General features: G+C 46.7%; 1 protein-coding gene across 3 annotated transcripts in view; it reads right to left on the reverse strand.

Annotated features, from left to right (window-relative positions):
- pdm3 (POU-domain protein pdm3) overlaps positions 1-25,458 on the reverse strand; it is a 149,206-nt gene that overhangs the window by 65,689 nt on the left and 58,059 nt on the right. For all 3 annotated transcript variants that reach the window (XM_075682742.1, XM_075682741.1, XM_075682743.1), the window contains exons 6-8: positions 19,359-19,625; positions 18,417-18,745; positions 2,680-2,799 (exon numbers count right to left, since the gene is read on the reverse strand). In XM_075682742.1, coding sequence (XP_075538857.1) covers positions 2,680-2,799; positions 18,417-18,745; positions 19,359-19,625 — 716 coding nt within the window. The remainder of the gene's footprint in view (positions 1-2,679; positions 2,800-18,416; positions 18,746-19,358; positions 19,626-25,458) is intronic.

The raw sequence follows: 25,458 nt of genomic DNA on the forward strand, positions 1-25,458 counted from the left end.
ACTACGGTTTAAGGAGGATTCACTGTACCTTGAAGTCTAGCACATATTCTGAAAACAACTTGATTACTGCAACTACACCAATATGAGACAGATGGCCCGTAGTCATCCAAGTACAACTGAAGCAAAGTGTAACATTTCCAGTATTTCTGAAATTGAGCACTGTAATGTTCCTTTACTGCTGAAGCAGAGTTAGAAAGCATCTTTTCACAAGCCTCCATTGCAGCTAGGTTTAGCCTTCCCTCCAAATGACCTTGCGATGTCTTGTGGTGCAGGCCTCTGTGGAATATCCCTATGGCAGAATACAAGTGGTTGAGCACTGTCTGTCTGCTTCCAGTACTTTGAACAGCACGGGCCATGAGAATCTCAAACAGGTTGTATTTTGCCGTTCCAGACACATGCCATGAGCTCCATTCCGTTTCCAAACAGGCGCAAAATTCCCATTTCAGGCTCAGTTGCACTGCAATGCCGTAATCATTTCCATCTATGGATATTGAAGCACTACCTCCGCACTTTTCGCACATAGTCTTGCAAAGCAGTTCGTTGACAACAGCGATGTTGCCAGGTCCATGTTGTAGTGCATTGTTGTGAGCATCCGCAGCTTCCGCTTGGTGGCCGAGAGAGACGATAAATCGGCAATTTTTTTCATCTGCCTTTTGTTGGAGCTGATTGTGATTGTCCTTGCTGAGGGATGTTGTGTCAACTCTTTGTCGCTGTTCCTGGCCCCCATTTCCAAGGAAGCCAGCGGTTATTGCAGACACACCCGGCACCATTGAGCCGGCCGTCGTTTCGTTCACTGATTTGCCTTCCGATAGCGCACCGTTGCCTAATGTTATCACTGTCGGCGAAACAGTGGAGTCTGCTGGCCTTTTAATGCTTCTTCTGCACTTCTTCCTGAACTTGTGGACGGTGTCGTACTTACGATATGGTGGCATATTGCATGTTTATGCAAGTCTTTATCCAAACCAAAATTGCGACTTTTGCGAACGACGCCAGGACATGCGAGTGGCTGAACTTCGCATGCGCCGTGCGGGCCAATGAAAGCCTCCATTTTGCCACATGATGACTAACAGCCAATGATGGGCTCGCATTCCTTCCTTTATTTCTTTTATTTTTTCACTTTTGTCAGCATTGATACGACACATAAGGCTCATTTTCAGCGGGAAAAAGAGCTGAAGGATCCCTATTTTGAACAAAACCAAGATGACCGGGTAATGGAGGATGGTTACGAAATGTGGCGGTGCTGCAAATGGGCATCTTTTGCAATGTTTTCGTGAGAAAACATGTCGAGTTCGCTCATTTGAAATCTCTTAAAAACTACGCGTCTCGAAGGGCCCAAGCTTCAAATATGGGTGGAAGGGACCTCTGCAATAATTACGAATATGACAAAATTAAAGAAACAATTTTTTTTTTTTTCGCAATTTTTCGTTCCTAAAAACTCTCATCCCCCCCTGTATCTCATGTTAAAAGAGGGCGTGCAATGCATGCAGGCAGGCACGGCACATGGGAGAGTCCAAGTGAAGAAGGGGCAACGAGCGCTTGGTCGGCATTGTATCATAGACGTCACAAAGCATCATAAACGCAGCCCCCAAATTTGCAAGTCCTTACAGTAAGTAAGGACTTGCTTCCAACAAATTAATAAAAACCATTTGGAAGTACTTCAAGAGTCTGCTAAATTGATTTAGTGTTGCTCTTCAATTTTCCTCTATAACTCTTGGAGGGTTCTTGCGATATAAGTATGGTACTGCTGATCCGATTAGGATGGTTTCGGCATATACGGGGCAGATCTTATGTTTGCTATTACATGTGTGTTCGGCACTACTCTTTATTGAGACATGCTGTCATCTCTATGGAGTCGCCCAAAGTGATTTGAAATTGTGTTTCCGGTCACTGGTGGGCACAGCTCGACCTGTTTACTGCCAAGCAATTGATCACACAGCCAAGCGGTCAAGTGTGTGTTGTCTGCCACCTCGGAGGTGTGTGTGAAGGAGACACTACCATTTTATTTTATTTTTTTACATCTGCCGCTATTGTATTTTCAATAGCCCAGCATGGCCAAAGTTCAGAGATATAATGAGTTTGCTTTTTTTCTTTGCCTTTAGTTGTTGTTCACATATTCCCCCATATTGGGGTGCAAGCAGTCATGATTGATTTCGATATGGCCATGCACGGTGCCTCTTCTTGTGGCAGCTGCTCAAGCATTTCTTCTAATGACTTGTTTCTGATGTGTTTGTTCTTCTGATGAAACATGCTTTGGGACAACAAATTAACAGCCATACATTCTGCTAGACATATTTTTTTAATCTCTTATCGCACAGCATATTTGTGCATGTACTGTTGTTTCAAGTAAAGTGTTTTTACAACAAAATATTGCTTGCAATAAATTTTTGCTGTATTTATGAGTTTTCAATCATTTCCTTCTACTGGAAACTGCAATGAAAAATAAAGAAGAAAAATAAAACTGACCCCAGGGACACGGTTTCTGTGAAAAAATACAGGCCTCAAGGGACTAAACTCCATGCATATTGATTAATAGTCATCGCCGAAGTGGTCATTTCATTATCAAGCCGACCACTATCGTGCATGGTGGGCACCCCCACCAACACTGGTGAATGAGTTGCACAACAGAAGAATTGTGATCATGGGCCTTGACCTGGCCTGGCCTTGTGCATCTTCCCTCACCTGTCCTGCCGCAGTGGTGGGTGGTGCTGGAGGGGCAGCGTTGAGCATGAGCATTTGAGAGAGGGGCAAGCCCTGCGGCTGCAGCACCAGCTGGCCTCCAGGCATCGGCTGTCCCAACACCTGCGCACAATCGCCGAGTGACGATGCTGGAGCAACACAGGCATTCTAGAGAACAAAGCATCAGGCTCACAAAAAGTGAAGGCCCAGTGATAGAAGATCACACTTAAAAGAAAGTTTTGAAGTGCCTCTAAGTTAAATACATAAAACTAGTCTTGTGCGAATATTAATTTTTTTTTGGCTCAAAGTGAAGTTGAAGTGAATGCTCACTGATAAAGAATTATTTTTAAATGAATGCACTTGAACCTCGTTAAAACGAATTTGATGGAGACGCTGAAATTACTTCATTATATTGTCACGAAAAGACAATGTAAGATGTGCCTGGTGTCGGCAAGGAAGAAAGTTGTACAAGATGGCGTGCAATAAATTCAAGCCGGCGTCCTCAGCTTCTACTTCTTCTACTCCAGCGCCCGTCTTTTGCTGAGTGCGCGTTCCAGTCCCAACTTCTTTTTCAGCGCTGGCTCGTCATACCTAGCGGCATTATTCCCCCGCCAAAAGAAAGGCATAGACCCGATGCTTACTAAACTAGAAAGAGGAAATGTGGAAGTCTTATGAGATCCGACTGGCGTCGCCTTAACGCGGGAAATACAGTTTGAGGCGAATGACATGCACTATCTCTGAGTGGTGCTGTCGACGCCGAGGCAACGCGGCACTGTCAGGAATGACCTCATAGTTCACTAACGCGGCGTATCACTTTGTAGTGTCCAAAGTATCTACTAAGGAGCTTCTCAGACAACCCCTGGCGACGGACTGGAGTCCACACCCAGACTTGGTCACCTGGCTGGTACTCAACTTGCCGATGTCGAAGGTTGTAGCATCGTGCGTCTGTACTCTGATGCTTCGCGATGTGTATGCGCGCAAGTTGACGAGCTTCCTCTGCGTGTTGAGTAAGTTGCTCGGCGCCGGCAGTAAGTGATGCGTCGGTGTCGTGCGGGAGCATGGCGTCTAGCATGGTCTGGACCTCGCGCCCGTAGACGAGACGGAACGGTGTAAATCGTGTGGTTTCCTGAATGGCGGTGTTGTACGCGAATGTAACGTACGGCAGGACTTGATCCCATGTTTTATGCTGGACGTCCACATACATAGACAGCATGTCAGCAATGGTTTTGTTTAGCCGTTTCGTCAGTCCGTTGGTTTTGCGGATGATAGGCAGTCGCCTTGCGATACTGTGTACAGCTCAGCTCGAATATGCCCTCTATCAGTTGGGCTGTAAAGGCAGTGCCTGTGTCGATGACGACATGTGATGGGGCACCATGTCTGAGGACTATGTGATCAATAAAGAACTGGGCAACTTTGTAGACCGTGGCACGCTGTAGAGCTTTCGTCTCGGCGTAGCGTGTTAGATAGTCCGTGGTAACTATAATCCACTTGTTTCCGCTGGCTGACAAGGGAAAGGGTCCCAGAAGATCCATGCCGATTTGATCAAACGGCGTGCTAGGTGGTGCGATGGGTTGGAGTAACCCCCCGGGCTTCAAAGACGGCGACTTCCTGCGTTGACACTCACGGCAGCTTTGCACGTAACACTTCACCGTGGTAGAAAGTCTGGGCCAGTAGTACGTTTTGCATACTCTTACAAGAGTGTGTGAAAATCCCAAGTGTCCAGACGTGGGCTCATCATGGCAGGCTAGGAGAATGTCATCACGAAGGGCGGCAGGTACGACCAACAGATACTTTTTGTCGCTGGCACTCAAGTTTTTCTTGTAAAGGACACTATTTCGCAGGCAAAAGGTTGAAAGACTGCGAAAAATGTGTTGTGGGATTGTAGCATTCTTGCCTTCTAGGTGATCGATGACAGGGCGTATTTTGGCGTCCTCGCGCTACCGTATGATCAAGTCAGATGCGGTGAGGGCCCCAAGGAATGCGGCGTCTTCGTCCATGTCCTTATCACAAGTTTTGACGGAAGTGAGCGACAACGCGTCGGCATCTTCGTGTTTGCAGCCCGATTTGTAGACGATGGTAACATCGAACTCCTGCAGACAGAGACTCCATCGAGCAAGTCGCCCAGATGGGTCTTGTAAGTTGGCTAACCAACACAGGGAATGGTGGTCTGTCACCGCCTTGAAAGGGCGACTGTAGAGATAAGGCCGAAATTTCATGATGGCCCACACAACCGCTAGACACTCTTTCTCGGAGGTGGAGTAGTTTATTTCGGCGCATGAAAGGGTGTGACTGGAGTAAGCAATGACTCGCTCGACGCCTTCCTGGTGTTGAACGTGTACAGCGCCAAGACCGATGTTGCTTGCATCGGTATGCACCTTGGTGTCAGCATCCTCGTCAAAGTGAGCGAGGATGGGTGATTCCTGCAGGCGTTGTCGTAACTCGGTGAAAGCTGCATCCTGCTCATTCGTCCAAACGAAGGTGTGTCTTCTCGCGTGAGGCGTATGAGTGGTTCGGCGATGCGCAAGAAATTAGCGTTGAAGCGACGGTAGTACGCACACAGACCGAGAAAGCGGCATACTGCTTTCTTGGCACGAGGAGCCGGAAAAGCAGCAACAGCAGATGTTTTGTCTGGGTCAGGCTGAACGCCATCAGCGTTCACGACATGCCCGAGAAACTTCAGCTCTTCGTAACCGAAGTGAAACTTTGCTGGTTTTAGTGTGAGATTAGCGGAGCGGTGCGCCTCAAGTACCGCCTCTAAACGCTTCAGATGTTCTTCGAAGGTCGCCGCAAACACGACAATGTCATCCAAGTGTACTAAACAGCTGTGCCACTTCAGACCCGTCAGAACAGTGTCCATCATTCGCTGGAATGTGGCCGGTGCAGAACACAGGCCGAATGGAAGTACTTTAAATTTGTACAGTCCATCCGGGGTAACAAAGGCAGTTTTTTTGCGATCTCGTTCGTCAACTTCGATTTGCCAATATCCACTCTTCAGATCTATGGATGAAAAATACCTGGTTCGCCGCAGTCGATCTAACGAATCATCGATCCGCGGAAGTGGATAAACATCTTTTTTTGTGACGTTATTCAACTTTCTATAATCAAAGCAGAACCTAAGCGTTCCATCTTTCTTTTTGACGAGGACCACAGGCGATGACCAAGGGCTTTGGGATGGTTGTATGACGTCATCGTCAAGCATTTTTTTCACTTGTGCATTAATCACGTTGCACTCTTTCGCCGATACGCGATAAGGCAGTTGTCGTATGGGACGAGAATCATCATACGTGATTATTCGGTGTCTCGTGATGGGCGTCTGGCATACCTTAGAAGAAGATGCGAAGCACTCCTTGAACCGAAGGAGCAACTCGCGCAGCGCTTTCTGCTTTTCCTCCGAAAGGTCTGAATTGATGTCGATATTGCTGAGTGTCTGAGCTGGGTTCTCCTTCGTCATAGACGCAAAGCATTCAGCAACGTCGGCTATGGGCTCAACGAAAGCGATAGTAGTACGACGAAATAGGTGCCGATGTTCCTGGCTGAAATTCGTCACGAGGAGCGCCGAAAGTCCACCTCAAAGCATAATGAGACTGCGGGCTGCACATACACCATGAGTAAGCATAAGAGAGGAATTGTTCTCTGCAACAGCTTCACCGTCACGCAGATCGTCGCATACGACCATTACCAGGACACTTGTGCGTGGTGGTACAGTTACACTGTCGGCATAAATTCGAAGCGCGTTACGTCAGCAATTGTCGCGGTTGTTCGCTGCTCTTTCTGTCAAAAAAGTCACTGTGCGCTCCCAGAGGTCTATAATGGCACCATACTCTTGCAGAAAGTCGACGCCCAAGATGAGGTCCCGAGAACAATCGCGGAGTATAAGGCAGCTGGCTGGAAACGTGGACCCACGAATTTGAACTCTCACCGTGCACATGCCCAACAGTGTTACGATGTGCCCACCAGCAGTACGAATTTGCGTTCCAGACCAAGGCGTGATGACTTTTCTAAGTTCCGTCGCTAGTTTTCCGCACAAGATTGAGTAGTCGCCCCCCGTGTCTAATAACGCACTAACGTGGCGGCCGTTGAGCACAACAGGTATGTCTAGCGAGAGTCTGTCGCTGAGTTCGGCTGCTGTTGTCATTGAATCGTGCAGAATAGACCGTGCTCGTGTCGATGGGAGGTCTTCGGAAGTGCGATTATCAGCGGCCTCACCCCCGAAGGTCGCTGTTCTTAGTTTTCCCGGCGAGGGCTTGGCGATCGTCCCTGCGCTGCCATTGGAGGGCTTCTAGGAGCGGGGGAAGAACGCCTGGTGGACGGCGAGCGTGACTGCCGCCGCGAGAACAGTGACATACTCTGCTGGGCCAAGTATTCTTCAATCGCCCTAGGCCTTTCGCCATATCTGGGCCTTGGTGAATCCGCGGCAAAATCTTGCAGTCCGAGGCGGCTGTATGGGTACTCGCAGTATACGTGACCGGCTTCTCCACAATGATAGCACAGAGGCCTTCTGTCCGGGGTACGTCAGACGTCAGATTTCCTTTTGAGCGGGCACCGATCCTCCATACATTGGATCAGCTGCACTGATGGGAGTGGCGGGACGTATGACGCGGCGTAAGACGTGGCGGGGTCGAAATGAGTCGGAGCGGGGACAGGGACTCGCCTCAAAACTTCCGCATACAACGGCCGCTGGAACTGTGCTGTCACAGGCGGCGCATTGTTGCTTGGAACGGGACCTTGGATCGCTTGCTGCATTTCGTTCCTCACAAGGGCAGAAATGGAACTTAGCGTGGGCTGAGGCGGGCAGGTGAGCCGTTGAAGCTCATCACGCACCGCAGAGCGGATAAGGTCTTGGAGAACGTTCACGTTTCCAAAGGCAATCGCGTCCGTCAGTGAAGCAGCGTTTAAGTATTTAACTTTTTATGACCTCTTGTCCATGGAACGCCATGTATTTAGAACTACAATATAACAAAGCATATCTCTATGCAATTTCAATACAACGAAATTTCGTTTCTGCTGCAAAGGAATGCTGAGACAATAAATGGAAACTTCCGCGAATGTAGATGGTCAAATGATTGAATTACAAATGGCTGCTTGTAAACGCACCTGTCAAATCATGCGCCGCGTGACAAGAACAACCTCCAAAGTGGAGCCACATCATGTTCCGTATAAAGTCCGAGTGCTATAAAATTCTATCCCGCCCCGCACACTTTGTCCTTTAGGTGCGCGTGAAAGTGTGCAAGGGCGAGACAAGAAAGAGGATGGCTTCATGAATGCCGCCTTCCTGCGCGAGAAGAGGGAAACAGGGGGAAGGGAGCTAGCTCGCGGTAATGCGATCAAGCGGGTGCGAGGGGTGGGGGCGTGGGGCAAGCTGCCGCACATTGCGATTTCCGGCACACATCTCGGCTGTGGCTGCGCATGGCTGTGAGCATGGCTGAGCGCATATGCAGCTGCGCACCCTGGTTTAGAAGTAATCTGCCGCATGTGCAGAGAGTGGGTGTGCCGAGATGGCGTGGCATCATGTAAGCTGTCTTTCCACGCATTTAGTATTGAAGGTTGCGCAATCTCTAGTTTCGGTGGCCCGTTGGAGCGACAGGCAGACAAAGCATTCAGTCCCCACTGCCGGTGCTTTTCATGATAGCATCGTCCCAGTGCAAGCAACGCTGTCAGCCAAGGCGCCAAGTGCACGGGAAAGCATGGCTGGCTGCGTTTAATTCGTACTGCCTATGTGAAGATATCATCAACGTGGCATGAAACAGTATCATTCGTCGTTGACTCCCAAATCTATCAAAATGAGTTGTTTTCTCATTCAAATTTGCTTTCTTCAATTGCCCGATAATTCGGAAAATTCTGCAGCTCCTTTCCGTGTAAGAAAAATAGATCGCAGACTGTACTTATTCATATTAAAGGTCGAATCTCAATACAATGAAATTTAAGTATAACGAAGCAAATTGCCGATTTTACCTACTTTGTTATATCGAGGTTTAACGGCATATACAGTCAAATTTTGATATAACAAACCGTACGGAACTGCCAAAAATTATTCATTCTGAAAGGTTGTTACAGCCAAAGCCTCAAAATTAGCCATTCCACTCACCAACCCATCAGTTCATAAGTTGTCACCGTTTGAGCTCTGCATGAGAATGTCGCTGCTGGCTCTCGGCCCACGCTGTTGCAATTTTCCATAGCTTCCTCCGTCATGCACCACCGAAGCACCGTATAATAAGATTGATATGCACAAAGCAAACACTGACGCTGAGAAAACTACTGACAAAAAGGAAGCTCCATGTCACCTGCAAAGCACAATGTTTCTTGTTTGTTTGTTTTTCACTTTCGTTGCTCTGGACACCACAAATGTCTCACTCAAGGAATACACATGAACTATTCCAAAGCGCAAGCGCACATAGTAAATGACACTGTTCGCAAAGTGCGGTGAACGTGTGGCATGCCCGTGAGTACAGAGGTTACATTTCTCCATGCGCGTAGCTAGACTGCTACAAAAAGAAGCACAAAAGAAAGAGGTGTATGCAGAAAGAAGGGCGAAAGAAGGAAATGGCAGATCTCAATTGCTAGTCAACACTTGCCTGGGCAGACGATGTGCTCACAAAACCTCACGCGTCATCGCCTCCGCAATAGATTTTTTTAAATTTTCACGAATTTTTTGTTGAGCCTCGTCTCAGGTTTTCTGAAGTTGAGCGCTGTGGCATCCACTTTCTGTGCATTGTCGTCTGCTAGCCTACTGTTTCGGCTGCCGTGAGGGTTACACTGAAAACTAAGAATCCCCAGGCTTCGGAATATTAATTTGAAGTACTGAGGTGTTCTTAACATGACACAAAAACTGAATAACAATCGCTATCCCGAAAAGTTCAGTATTCTGAAGTTCATAGTACTGAAATGTTTTTACATTGAAACCATAAGTAATCAGCAAGGGATTCTGAAAAGTTTGTTAATGTGGTGTTCGTAGTAACGAGGTTTCGCTGTACCCATCAGTGTGCACAACTTTAAACATGCAAAGAGGACTACGGCTCCGTGGCCTGCCGAAACGCTACATGGCCATGCATGAGATGAAATTTTAATGAAACAGCAGCAAGGACTCTCCGGTGTGTGCAACACATGACTTTTTAGCATTGGACTCAACAAGCCATTTCGATAGTGTCCTTATGTTCTAATGTGATGGTCTTTTGCTTCCATTTCTCCCTTGGCTTGCTCACATTGTCCTGAATATTGTGACATTGTCACATGGCCTCCTAAAAAAGGAAGCAAATTTCACTGAGCGACAAGATTAAGATTGTGGATGCAGTTGCACATGGTGAAAAACAGGCAGACATTGCAAGAACGATGGGACTATCATAGCAGACCGTGAGTTAAATTGTGAACAGCAAAGGCATCCCCGGCAATCAAGTATCGAAGGAAATTAATCCTAAGCGTTTCAGGCTCCGTGAGCCAACATACCCAGGTGTTGAGTCCGCACTTTTGACGTGGCTGCACGATTCCCGAGTTTGCAATATTCCTGTGAACAGACTACCGTTCAGGAAGCGAGGGGAACAACTAGTCGTGGTTCTTGGACACAACGGTGCCACTTTCAGCGACGGATGGCTGGACCATTTCAAGGCGAGACATGGCGTGAAATTCATGCAAGTCTGCGGTGAATGCAACAGAGTAACTGTGGGCGCTGTCTTCAAATGGAAAGCAAATGAGTTGCCGACGCTTCTTGCCAGGTAGAAGGACAAGGACATTTAATGCAGAAGAAAGTGGTTTGTTTTATAAGGTGAAATCAAACAAGACGTATGCGGTTTTCGGCAACCACTATCATGGTGGTAAGTGCTCCAAGGAGCGTTTGACCCTGTTGTTTTGTTGCAACATGGATGGGACAGAAAAAAGAAAAACTGCCATTTATTGGAAAATCAAAACAGCCTCGTGCCTTGCGGCACGTGAAGAATACGCCAGTTGACTGGACTGCCAACACGAAGGCATGGATGATGAAAGACCTCTTCAATGCTTGGCTGCTGCAGTTTGATAGGCGAATGATCAAGCAGAAGAGGAAGGTGTTGCTTTCTTTGGGCAACTGCTCCAGCCACATGAAGCCACCCAAGCTTGGAGCAATCGAGCTGGCTTACTTTCTCCTAAACGTGACATTGGTACTCCAGCTAATTGACCGAGGTGTCATACACTCCGTGAAGTATGCTTGCCACACACACCTTGTTGAACGCCTGTTCGTTAACATGAAAAGTAGTTAGGAATTGAAAATAGACATCAGATTCCCGGTCGAAGTGGTAGCGAACATATGACAACAGCTGAAAACTGATGTCGTCACAAACATGAAGACTAGCGTTCAGGTAAATAATGAGACTGCCTGCAAAGAGTCATCCACCCTAGATGATGAGCCATCATATGGCCTCAAGTCAGCAGGGAGGCATTCGGGTCAGTGAGCTTGCCCGACTTTGTCACATCTGACAATGAACAAACTGACAGACAGGGAGGTGAGAGCCATGATCGAAGACCGTTCTGAGCTGCCATCAGACAATGACAGCGAGCAAGAAAATGAGCCACATGCAGTCGGGCTGATTTCGCAGGAAGTGATTGACTGCATCGAAAAAGTGAAAGAATACTTTCAGCAGCAGCAAGACGACTGCTGCGTTCAAGTGTTGCAGCTGACTGAAATGCAGTGCAAAGTGACTGCATCCTCACTCAAGGGGGGCCCACCAATCTCTCATCACAAATATTCTGTAAAAGGACTTGCTGTTGGGCTAGTTGGTATTTGCTCACCAACATAATGCAGCACAATGACACAATTACAAAGAATGGACACAGGACATGCCACAGGCGCCTGTGACGTGTGCATAGCGCCTTTGACGTGTTCTGTGTCTCTTCTTTGCAATTGTATTTGGACTACGTTATGTTAGTCTCACCCAAAAGTTCTTTTCGAGCTAAATGTGAATAAAAAGCTTTTCTTTGACGTTCGTCATTCACTCTTTGCAATAACATTGTTAGACATTGCGACCAATGTCTTGGAAATGAGCCGTTCCGGTGCTCCAACCCCATGTCCCAGTGTATTCCACTGGCAAATCAGAATAAGTTATTTTTGCGAGAGGTGCATTGGTATGAATATGTTAGAGCGAATTAAGATTAGCAGCGTAGGTGAGGGCAGGGGCGCGATATCGTTGTTCGGAGTGTGCAATGAATTTTGCATTGCGCGATTGGCCTAGGCAGCGTTGACTTTGCGTGGCTGACAAAGTCAGCGCAGCCTAGGCCAATTGTGCATGGCGAAACTAACTAAACTTTTTCCATCAAACATGTGGAAAGTACACATGTATGTCTTCATGAATGGTCCCCCCCCCCCCCGACTTTTTTTTATCTGACGGCGTTTATGTGAGGTTTTTCACGGCGTTCTGGCGGTAGTCATAGCATGCAGCGACTGCTTGGCAATCTTTTGGCGTTTTGGCGGTGGCCTCCAGTTTCAGATATTACGGTTTCAGATACTATTACGATTTTAGATATTACGGACTTCGGATAAAACGGTCTTTCTTATCGGATTATCAGGGTCTGTCGTAACGAGAGTTGCCAGCATTCGATATTCGCACAGCTTTACTTTAATTGGTTACAGAGCTAAGCTCTCCCAGGTAACCACATATATTCGATCCCCAGTGTGCTGCATGTGTGAAGAAGCCTTCGCCTCTAAGCATTTGTAAACCATAACTTGTTCTCTGGGCCTTCCACCTCTCAGAGTGACGGGTAACATGTGACAGTACATTTTCTTTTAAGTTAGCTATGTTCTTGAGCATGGTACAATTCTGTTTATCTTCACAGTAGATTTTATGCAGAAGTCTAGTTTTGTATATCTCATTAACTTTAGGAATACAGTCAAACATCGATATACAGTCTATGCTTGTAACAACAGACCCGCGTACGACAGACTTTCGGATATAATGGACTGTATTTCAATTTCAGTTTTCTCTTCCTATTTTATTAGTGTAACGAAGTTCGCTTTTAACGGACCATGCTACAACGGACTTTCGGCTACAGCGGATGAAATTTGAGGCAATTTTTGTCAAAATCGGATGTATAAAATGGACTTTTGCCATGTCGACCCAAGCTGGCAACTGACTTGCGAGGGTCAGCCGATGATCATGGCTCAATATAGTGTGTGCGAGGGAGCGTGGAAAGCGGGACGGAAGCACGCTGGCTTTTGCAGGCAAGGCATGGGAAGGAGGTAAGGGAGAGGAAGGTTCTACTCTGGTGGCTGCTGTTAACGGCCGCATGGACGCCGTATCTTGAAAACGATCTACAATGTGGACAAAGTGCGTGCTCGCGCAGGCGCTGTATCTTGAAAGCGATCTGCAATGTCGACAAAATATACGCCCACACAGGCATCATCTTCAAAGCGATCTGCAGTGTGGACAAAGTGCACCCAATGCCGGTAGCTTCATATGCGCTGCGCTTTCGACATTCAGTTCACGTTGAAGCAAGAGACAACGCAAAGGTCAATCCACTTGCTGTTGCTGCTGCGATTCCTCACTTCCTTACCAAAGTTTTGACAGGGACTTTCTGTGGTCATCGAGCAAGATCTGTTCATGTTTGCCTGTGTGAGCATGACATGGTGCTCGTTAATTTAGTCAGTAAGCTAACGTTCACAACTTTATACGGCCAATAAATCTACTATCCCAACTTCGTATAGCTGTCTACTTATTTGCTATCGCAATTGATGCTTCGCCTTTGAGGCAGAACTGTGGCTTTTTTGGCTTGTTTGTTTCTTACTTTGGACATCCGTCACTCACTCTTTGCAATAACGTTGTTACACATTGCGACCAAAGTTTCAGAAGTGAGGTGTTTCAGATATTACAGACTTCGGAAAAAAGGAACAATTTCTGTCGATGATCAGGATCCGTTGTAACGACAGTCAACTGTATTGAAGTTGTACTTGCTGCAAAAAAGTTCGTTAAATCACTAATTTCATTAATTCAAGGTTCTAAAGCTTCAGCAGCAAAAACAACTTCAAATTCCCAGAGCATTACTGGTGGATAGTATCTCGTAGGTAAGCAGTTATAAAGAAATCACAAGAAGGTCGGGCCATAACAGCGCGGTTATGAGCACCAGTGTGTGCGGTGCAGATCGCGCCAAAAGCAGTGCACCAATGTGGCTCACGGTGTACGAAATTTGTGTGTGTTGCACTGTGCGGCCCCGTAAATCTCAAAAGCCATGGCTGACCATGCCTGCAGTCGTCATCTGATGGCGCCCACAAAGTAAAAATAAATGTGCAAAATGACACTAACATCTGCCCTAAGCAAAACAAAGAAAGAAAAACCTGTTTTGCCAGAAAGCTTGATATGGCAGTAGGAAAGAGACAACTACAGTCGAACCCACTTATAACAATATTCAAGTGCCATGAAAATTCCGTTGTTATAACCGGGTTGCATGAAAAAATCAAACTAGGGGGACAGCAGAGCTGTTGTGAGAAAACTATAATGGTGGGGAGGCCAGGGCTCCTGATTGTGTTCACTCGTTTAACTGCTTCCTGGGCATTCTGATCGCGTGTAACAAGCTGCAGCTGTCGGCGTTAAAGAATGGCACTGCTATAAGACCTGCAAAGAGGGTTCAAGGGTGGCAAGCAATGTGCGAGTTCCGCCGAGGCATAGATTTGGTGGCCCCAAAAAGGGGCCTTTTAAAATTCGAGGAAGTTGCCGCAGCAGCCTGTCAACTTGAGAAATCCAGAAGAAACGCTGAGGCGAGATTGCCACAAGCGTCTCATCCCGCACTTCACACTGGCTTGCACGAGAAAACCTTATGTCCGTCAGCCTTGCATGCTTTACTGGCTTGCCAACATCCTTCTCTGAGGTATCCAGGTGCTCCACGTAGTGCAGCGGAAGGTTCCTCATGAAAATGAAGCACCATAGGGACTGAACCATCTGCCGAGCCTCCTGTGAGGGCAACGTTGAGGCAGCCTGTCCTACTGCGTCATCATTGCCGTCGTTGCCGTTGCTATCTGGTGCAAGCATGTTTGCGACGATCGCCTCACGGTTAGAATCAGTTAGCTTTCAAATCTATAGCCGTGTGCTTTCTTTTCACCGGCAACATAGTGCATTGCCGATGATAAGCAGGCCATCTCAGGTTTCGACGGCGAGTCAAACGAGGCTGACAAACCACTCGGCCGGGAACGATTTTGATGCAACCAACAGAGACGAAAGCAAGTGATTAAGCTGTTTGCAGAACTGCGCTGAATGAGGAGCCAGCGAGCAATGTGGGAGCAGTGCAGTTGGCATGGTCCATTTGTGTTTGGAGGGGTGAAAGGGCGATGGGAGAGAGCCGCACGGAGAAGGCTGGGAAATGACTGCACGGTGGCTGTTGGAGCAGTGGGCTACCGTTCAGCGGCTCAAATATCTCGTTTTCTTTTTTTCTTTTCAAGGATTTCACATTTCACTACCTTTTGGTACGGGCACTCAGCAGCCATACTTCATCGTTATAACCGATAATGCGGCATCAGGGCATTGTAGTAAGCAGGCTATTTTGACATTGAAAACACACAAAAGCTAATGGTGCAGCAGGTTCTCATTGTTACAACTGACATATTGTTAAAACCGGTATCGTTACAACTGGGTTTGGCGGTACACAAATTAAGGTTTGTAGCTTTATCAGTGTCATGAGTGCTGAGGCAAACATAAGCAGATCTCACTCGATGACCATGAACTCGCTGTCACAATGCGAGTGAATGCTTCGCAGCATGTCTCCACACAATGAGCATCAAAACACCAATAATCTCGTCTTGGCTCAACCTTTGCAATTGTCACAAATTACCTTGATGATTTGGCACATGCCCCCGTGTGTGAGGAAGAGACAAGTGCGCAATGGTGAGAAGGCAGATGGCACACTTTCCTGCCTGCTCCGTCCCCTCCCCCTCCAGCACGTGCTGATCACGTGCTGCCTCCCCATCTCCCTTCTGCAGCAGGAATCGTCAACACTCGTGTTTCTTCGTGCGTTGCAAGTTGCCATGTGTCCTTTGCCTCTGCAAGTTATTTACAAATGCAACAAGCAGTGGTGTTTCCTGCTTAACGCGTCCAAGCACGCATACTTTGACAGCTTTTTTCCTGGTAAAAGTTTTCATGTAGAAGGATGTTTGAAATAACTTTGGCCTTGCCTGACATTTTTAGTTTTTTCGCTTGATTTACTAGCCATACAAGCTCCACTCACATGCTTGAAATGGCCGAAAACCTTATTAAATTGAAACTGTGTCATAAAATTACTACGTTAGTCGTAAAAACGAATACATAGTTTTCAATAGAACTAAGATCAGGAAATGAAAATAGTTTGTTACATAGCGAATTTCATTAAATCAATGTTCGTTATATCGACGTATGACTGTGTTGAACTTACAAGATACTTATTCAGTATGTGCATTGTACGGGAGATTAACGATTCTGCATTACATTCTTTTCTGGATTAAAAACAATTTGTACTCATTCATTAATAACTGCGTGCAGTTCGCCAACATGTTGGGCACTCATATGACTGGTGTGTGCACATGCCTTGTTCGTTAGAAAATTCCTGACTTGTGGGTTGCGGGGACGCTTGACTTTCACGCATCCTCTGATATCGTTATCTCCCCATGGCTCTCGCATCTCCTGTAATCTGGCTTCTCTATATACCTAAGTGCCGGTGGCAGTCGGTGTGGTTGTAGAATATTATGAGAGATGGCGCGACCATTGTACAATTAATGCCACCAAACAGCAGGAAGCGGGGGCATACTCGGGCACAATGGGGAGTAATGCTCTTCCTCTTTTTTGGCTTGGGGTTGGGAAGTGGCGCAGACGCTTCACGCGTGTGGGGATGCGCGACCCTCGCGCCTCCCCTGATGTTTTTCCCGCATAGCGCGTCTCCTGTATTCCGGCTTCGCCGCGTGGCCTGCGTGATGCCCGCGGCGGTCGATGTGGTTGGGGCGCAGTGCGAGAGATGGCGCGAGTGTTGCGTTGCTAACGCCACCTCACGGTAGGGTTATTTGGGGGCGCAGGGGAGGACGGGCTGTCTCTTTCCCGGCGGACCGGCTAACAGCGAGGACGTCCCGCGCGTGCACGCCGACCCATGCTTCTGCGAGACCGTCTCGCGTGGCCGCCTTGGAATGCGCCACCATTGGAGTGACCGTACACGCGAACGACCAGGCGTTGGGATCCAGCATGGGGCGAACATATTCGCTCGTTTTCCGGTCGCGGTGAGTCGGACTTCTAGATTTGTCGCGCGCCCATCGGCATGTTTTGTGGGTAGCAACTCGGCTAGCAGGCATTGATCTATGAAAGGTTCAATAAATGCCCTTGTGATTGTTTGCACTACTGTGTTGTCGTTCCTTTGTCCCAAGAGCACGGGTGTGAGAGACCCCACACGCGAGTGCCAGTCAGTGCCTTATGGGACTGTTCCGAGAAAGGCTTAGTAGTACGACAATGAAATGGACAAACACGATCGTTTGCATGACCATAAATATGAACAATTAGGCTTTGGTGTATTGCATGCGGACGAACATATTCACTCGCTATCCGGTTGCAGTGAGTAAGGTTCCATCAACTTGTCACCTGCCCATCGGCATGTCCCATTGATAATAATTCGGCTGGCTATAGATCGGTGTATAAAAGGCGCAATAAATGCCCTGATTGTCTGCACTACTGTGTTGTCGCTCCTTTGTCTCAAGAGCAGGTGTGAGACCCCACAGGGTTCAGCACTTGTCTGGTCACTTGTGTCTTCTTATCCTCCTGTCTTCGCTTTTGGTGCGTTTTCTTTAGATGATTTGGACGGTTGCGCATTGCAAGGCAACAAGAATTTAGCACCTATGACAGTGCTTATGCAGAACTTGATCAAAAGATACAGTTTTTGCCTGACTAGACACCTTTACATGAATACGATAGATGCATATTGTATTAATTTAATGTACCGCATGTACTAGTACACCACCGTTCACATGAATGCCCATTTTCTAGTGCAGTAATCAAACGAAACATAATGTCATACTTGAAAGCTGGAGTTCTCACTTCTGATAAACCTGCATTTGCTGTCGCATTGTGTAATGCAGCAAAAATACCCGCAGGATGACGGCTACATTCCTCAGGTTCTCTTTCATTTGACTGCTTCGACAAATTTACATGACATTTGCGGAAAGGCACCACATTGTATCCGAATATTAATATTTCCCAGTGTGTCAGTAGTGGTTGCCATGTCCAGTAGTAGCACAGTACGGCCGTCTAGGCTTCCATTTCCTCAAAGCAAACTTGGCTACGTTGATTATGCAAATAAAGTAACTAATCGATGTTAATGTCATTTATTAATTTCAAGAACAACAGTGTCTGATCGCGCATAATGTACTCTGAGTGAAAAGGAACCACATGCAGCCTGCTTTGTAAGCTGCCATTTTTGCTCTGATGCGCTGCAGTGTGGCAGCGGCGGCCGCCATGTGGTTGGTCGGTTCCCGACCCGATACGACAAGCTTCTGTTTACATGCACCGCTGAAATGCGTGTTCTTAATCTCAAACTACCCTGTTTGGCACATTAGATACAATGCGCCTTCCTAGCAAATTACCTCGTTTGCATGAGATGCGATACACATCTTGCAAGGATACCTCACCAGTCTGAACTGATTAAGTAATACATGCTCCATTTAATGATTTAGTGATACTCTGCACACCATCTCTTTGAGGGATTTTGTTCAAGGACAACTACAGGGCACAATCACAAGCCTTCTGAAATTTTCAAAATCTGCTTGCAAAAAAATTTTTCTTCACCTGGGGTGACACAGCCACCAGCTGGCCGTTGATGTTGGCGTACAGCTGCGGTACTGCGGCTGTAGCCATCGCAGCCGATGAGGCACCAGACGCCAGGGCAGCAAAGTTGCTGGGTGAGGCAGCAAAAAGTTGCTGCAGCTGCTGTTGCTGTAGCTGCTGTTGCAGCTGCTGTTGTTGGTGCATCTGTTGTTGCTGATGCATCTGCTGTTGCTGATGCATCTGCTGTTGCTGATGCATCTGCTGCTGCTGATGCATCTGCTGTTGCTGATGCATCTGCTGTTGCTGTTGCTGCTGCTGCTGCTGTTGTGAATGGTGGGCTGCCATGGTCACTGCAATAATACAGATATGGGCCCTCCTCAGGTCACTTGTTCTAAAGTATCAAATTTCAAATAGGGGCCCTATTAACAAAAAAAAAAAGAAACAAGCACTATGGGAACACTCAACCCTCTTGCATCCATTGCTTGCCACATAAACTTCTCATGTCTCCTGGCATTTGACTTTTCAGCTTGACACACATGCAACGGCAGAAGCTGGCATCATGGTTGCACAGCTACAAAAATAGATGGCGTGAGCTGTCCATTGCCGGAAGCACCTGATGGTGTCAGTAGCTCAAGAGAAGGGGGGGGGATGAGAGGAAGTTACGTACTTCCTCCTGTTTGCTTCCGAAATATCAGTGCATGTCATCATTTGTGTGCTTAATGGGACTATCCTACGCAAGGCTTTACTTCGAATTTAGAGCAGGGAACCAGCAGGGCCAAATACATTCATTCATGTCTTCAATTCATTGGACTGCACCAAGCAGACTTTAGCCTTGAAGTGCATTGGCGAACATGTGCTAAGTGTCTCGAGCATACCGAGTACCAAGCACACGAATCAGAGGTACACAATATTCACCAATGCTGTGCCACACGGTGAAACCAAAACCAATCATGGTGCACATACCGTGTCCATTGTGCTGCTGCTGCTGCTGCGGTGGTGCCACCTGCTGGAAGTGGTGGGGCATTGAGAGAGTGGCCTGCTTGGAGGTTGCTGCCGTGCCGCTGGCTGAAGCCAGAGCCGCAGCCAGAGAAAGTTGCTGCGAGAGGGCAGGCAGGTTGGCCAAAGTTGTGGTGAGTACTGTGCCATTGGCTGCTACAACCTGCACCACCTGCTGGCTTCCACCTGCGCCCAGAGGGAGTAGCTGGCCCAGCAGGTGGCCTGCGGACAGGGCTGAGAATGGAAGGTGAGGAAACGTTGGAGAGAGGACATGTATGACACTGTGCATGTCTTTCTTTCTATGTCCCCGTCAATAATTTGCATTCTTGCATGAAAATATCTAGTCAAATATCGTTACTATGAACCCCACAATAACAAATTTCTCAAATTTACGAATATTTTAAATATCTCCGCCAGATTACCTATACTTTCAATGTAAAAATATTTCAGAACTACGAATTTCAATACAGCACATATTTCATAATAATACAAGCAGTTTATTTTCCCCTTTTAACCGAGGAACATCAGTATTACGAATTCAGCTAAAAGTAACAGCGCTGTAACTCTCACATGAAACAGAAACTGAGAGTGCAGTAGCTATCACCAGCACCATGTCGAATGCCAACTCTGCTTCGCCACAAACTTCACCAAGAACTTCACGACAAAGGTTTGGCGATGTTTGCGCAAGATCCAACGATGAATGCAGCTAGCGACGGTGCCAAGAAGAAAAGAAAGCAGTTTTTGTTGCAGGACAAATTGGACATATTGCAAGAAATCGATGCAATGAAAAAGCAAATCGACATGTGCAGACCGCGTGGCATTGCCCCACCGACTGTCGCAACCATTTTGAAAGACCGAGACAAGATTGTCAAGCTTCACTGGGAATTGCAACTTGCTCCTATGAGGAAACGGCCGTGACTACGAAACTTTCAAAATGTGGACTAAGCTCTTCTTAAGTGCTTCGAAAATGCCAGACTGCAAAATGTTCCTGTGTTTCGCCCAATGCTCCAAGAAAAAGCCCATGAATTTGCCGATGCACTTGAAATAACCGGCTTCAATGCCAGTGCAGGTTGGCTTTTTCGTTTCAGCCAAAGGAACGGAATAACTTGGCAGGTAGTTTCGGGCGAGGAAAAGGCTGCTGACAGGGAAGGTGCGGATTATTGGTTCAATGATCGTTTTGTAGAGGTGGCTGAATCGTACTTTGAAGACAATATTTTCAATGCGGATGAAACCACATGTTTTTATCAGCTCCTACCAGACTGGACGATGCACTTCAAGAGGCAGCAGTCCAAAGGAGGGAAGAAGTCGCATCTCTGCATGACAGCCCTGCTCTGCTGCAATGCAACCGGCACGAAGAAAATTAGACCATTCGTCATTGGCAAGTATGCGAAGCCTTGCTGCATGAAAAACGTCATGTCGGTACCGTACGACTACCGCAACAACAAACAAGCCTGGATGATAGAGAGCTCTTTTTCGAGTGGCTCATCAAACTCGACAACCAAATGAGGAGGAATGACCAAAGAATTCTACTGGTTGTTGACAACTGCTCTGCTCACATTGTGAATGTTCGCTTGATGCACATTCGCATGGAGTTTCTGCCACCATACATGTCCTTGCTGCAACCCCTAAACCAGGGCATTATAAACAGTGTGAAAGAAGAATTTCGTAAGCGCCTTGTGCAGCGGTTGATTATCAACCGCTGCTTAAAGCAGTTGACTGCAATCAATTTTTGTCAGGCAGCGGAAATGCTCACAGGAGCTTGGTGGAACTTGAAGCCATCCACCATAAGCAACTGCTCGTGAAAAGCATGGCTTGTAAAAGCGTCTGTGCAGCTTGAAGATGACCTGGAGGTGACCAACAACAACCGAGGAGACCTGTGGGCAGTTTACGGAACTGCTGCCCACCGTCTCTTCCTTCAACAACTACGTGGACAGCGACAGTGCAGCCCTAACAGTGGCGGACCCGACAACCGAAGAGATTCTTAACTGCGTTAACGACATCTCCAGTGACGATGACGACCCGAAGGAAGACGACTGTGGGTCACCTAACACAGAAGATGAGATCGTGTCAAGCATTGATGTTTTAGAGCACATGAACAAAGTCCACACTTTCATCACTTGGTGCAATGACGTACCTGATGAGGTATTGCGCATAGTGGAAGATGTAGATGCATTCCTAATCGGTCGTGCATGCTGCAAGCACCAGAAGAAAATCACTGATTTCTTCAAATATAGGACGTTTGAAGTGAGTAAAACATTTTATTTGGGAGTATGCTTGTCTGCACACGAATCTACTGCCAAAATATGCCATTTTCATTCCTAGGTTTGTCCACTGGCTTATAACCACAAGTTTTTCACTACAATATTTCAAAATAATGAATAATTTTCGGCGGTCCTGCATGATTCGTTTTATCGAGATTTGACTGTATTTTGTTGTGTAAATGTATATTCTGTGTTGTGTGCACACTCGGGTGTCAATTGCGTTCCTTGGTGAGTGGTCCTGTGCCCAAACCTTTCTTGTTCCATCACAATCTGGCGAGCCTGCCAGGATGCCTCTCATAAATCATCAAAAGAAATTATCCTCCCTAGAGTGCACGCACAAAGAAAACTAAATAATGGATACAGAAGGATTAGCCACTATTGGATCACAGCTTGGAAGAGCGGAATGTGCTTATTGCGACAGCATTACTGCGACTTTTGTTCCCTTTCAACAATATTACGACTCATTTTCCCTGATGGAAGTACAAATTCCACGAGTTTTCCTCGAGTATTTCCAGACTATCCAAAATCCCTGTGAATTGCCGGTTTCCCTGATTGGTAGACACCCTGATACTGCAGTCGACCAAACGGACACTGCATCGCTAAACTGCAATGTGCAAGTAATACCTGTGGAGTACCCTCACTATGTTTCTGCCACAGTCAAGCCACATGAGGATAATTCCAGTATGTATACCAAAGATAGAGGGGTGAGACGTAACCAAAGACCAATTTGCAGAAGAACAACAAAACGTTGAAATCCCTGTTTGCTAAAGTTGGCAGAAACTTCAAACCACCGAAAGGCCACTGCTACTCGTTCCTTGAAAAAGGTGGACTTCTCTACCGGCAGTACTGTCCTGCTACGAGCAGGACATTTAATCAGCTTGTTGTACTGAAGATGTTAGAAGACATATCCTTGAAGTCGCACACGAAAGTCTTATGGCAGGACATCAAGTCTTGGCAGATTTTTACTGGCCAGATATTCATGGCGAAGTGAAATGTTTCGTAAAGTCCTGTGATAGGTGCCAGCCAACAACACCAAAAGGCAAAATAGGTGTTGCGCCTCTGGGCAATATGCCTCTCACACGTACGCCTTTCGAGCGTATTGAGGTTGCGTTAACAGGTCCTTTCTCACCAAAACTGGACCTAGGCAATTGTTACATTCTCATTCTCATAGACTTTGCCACCCGATATGCGGATGCCATTGCTCTCCCTGCAATTGATGATGCGTACTTGGCAGAAGGAGTGGTTGAGATTTTTTCTCCCATTGGTCTACCGAAAGAGATTGTCAGCGACCATGGAACAAGTTTCACAGCAGAACTCATGGGAGAGATGGGCCCTCTAACTTGCCATTAGGTTTCTTCGAACAAACTCATATCATGCCATGGCGAATGGGCTCATTAAGAAGTTTAACCGGGCCCTGATGACCATGCTAAAGAGAATGTGCCAGGAAAAACCTAGATCCTGGGACAGGTACCTCGCCCCACTATTCTTTGCCTACAGAGAGGTGCCACAAGTAAGCCTGGGCTTCTCGACGTTTCAGTTGATTTAGGGTCGACACGTGCGAGGACCACTTACAGTGCTCAAGGAGCTGTGGACCAATGAACATATCAACGGTGAAACTCGCACCTACCTGGTCGATCTTAGAAACTGCCTTGAAGAGACATGCAAACTCGCCTACGATGAGTTAGAGAAGTGACATGCAAAACAAAAAGCCTACTTTGACCGGAAGAGCCATCCTCGCAAGTTAAATGTTGGTGATAAAGTACTATTTCTGCTGCTGACTGACTTCAACAAATCGCTAATGCAATTGAAAGGTCCATTTGATATTATGGAATGGAAGAATGAGGTCAGCTATGTTTTGAACACAAGTGGAAAAAGAAAAATATTCCACATCAATATGTTTAAGTATGAAGAACACGAACCTTTACCAGTGCAGGTACCTGTCGCAACCGAGATTACCAAGCCTTTGACAGATCACACACAAAGGACAGAACAATAGTTTTGCATGGGGACCTGCTCAGGAGCATGCTTTCATGAGTCTGAAGAAAAAGTGTGGCGACGCTCCCATTCTATAAGCACCCAACATGACAAAGGGTCGCACGACATTGGAGCAGGTTATACGAGCCGTGTTTAAAGCATTGAACTCCAAAGTGTATATTACCTTAGTGTTTAAATATTTAACCTCTGGAGTGTTGATGGACAACAAGACATTTACAGACTTTGCTTTTAAAACACTAGTTATGTATGTGTACCTGAAACTTTACCAGTAGTGAACTATTTTTAAAAGTGGACCGCAGAGCAACAATTTGACGTTTGTTTTCTGCCTTTTCTCACCCATTAGAAAAGTTGTGAACAACTTTCTTAAAACCGAGGGTTGTCATAATATGTACAGAACTGCGCGGAAAACAAAAACAATGCCATGTTCGCTGTGCGGGGGCGACAATGAAGTGTTGAGCTCGAGTGGCACCTGGTGCATGCTGACGTTCCGTGCTGCCTGGCGTTCAAGGCCAGCCGGTTCTCATTGGATGCCCAGTCGGGAGAACCCCAGATCCACCACTATGCCATTCTCAGACGCCAAGCGCGTGTGTTGATGATAATGTTTGAGGTTTAGTGGCACAAGGGCCAGGTATGGCCAAAGAGCGCCATGCTAGTGGTAATGAATATGCAGTGGTCTGATGGGTTCTGTGAATTTATAGTGACGTGGCTGTAGAGAGGCCTAAAAGAGTTGGTGTAAATTGCATAAAATGTACACGTAATAAAATTATGGCAATGATTAATGATGTGTACTATGATCACTAAAATGCATTAAGAAAGAATGATGCATTATATAAAATATGCGAGATGTTAAATTGCTTAGAGCACTACTGCCTTGCCAGAGCCCTTGAACCACAAAGGCCTAGAGGCGTGTGCTATTCAAAATAATTATCACAGCGGCATCCTCTGAAGAGAGGAGGCGCTACGAACGTGTGGGGCTAATAACATGCAACACAACACCTTTCAAAAAACCTAGGACTGCGTTGGTGTCAAAGAGTGGTTCTGGACCAAGTAACATAATAGGATGAAGGGGGATGTGCTGCCGGTATGCTAAGGGAAAATGTTTCTTTCTTTGAGATTCTGCTTCCCGACACTCCAGTAGGACGTGGAGGACGGTCAGCCTCTCCCCGCATCTACCACAGGTTGGAGGCTCATTTACAGTGAGTAAAAAGTTATGTGTGTCAAATGTGTGTCCTATTCTTAGACGACAGAATAGGACATCTGTCCGGCGTGATTTTGTTACAGGAGGCCAGAAACCTAATTGTGGCTTTATTACATGCAGCTTATTATTTGTTTCCAGGTCCCACAAGCGTTGCCAGTAGTTTCGCAGTTTTCTTCTTAAGAAAGGCTGCAGGTCTGTGACAGAGACCGGAGCAGTAGGATTAACTGCATGCATTGAAATTGATGTGGCCACCTGGTCCACTAGAATGTTACCCTCGATGCCCCTATTTCCAGGCACCCAGCATATAATCACATGTTGGTTAGATATATATGCTTTGCACAGGACAGTGTAAAGTTCAATAATTACCGGATTTTTGTGGTTACAGAATGATATCAAGGCCTTCAAAACACTAAGGGAGTCCGTATATATAACTGATTTCTGGAGTTTTGATTTCTTTATATGCTTTACAACCGACAATAGTGCGTAGGCCTCAGCCGTAAAGATACTGGTTTCTGGATGTAGTACATCGGATTCCGAGAAGGATGGACTGACGGCTACATAGGACACCCCATTGCGTGACTTCGATGCATCTGTGTAGAACTCTGTGCAGGAG

The sequence above is a fragment of the Dermacentor variabilis genome, chromosome 2 (assembly GCF_050947875.1).
Source record: "Dermacentor variabilis isolate Ectoservices chromosome 2, ASM5094787v1, whole genome shotgun sequence".
NCBI lineage: Eukaryota > Metazoa > Arthropoda > Arachnida > Ixodida > Ixodidae > Dermacentor > Dermacentor variabilis.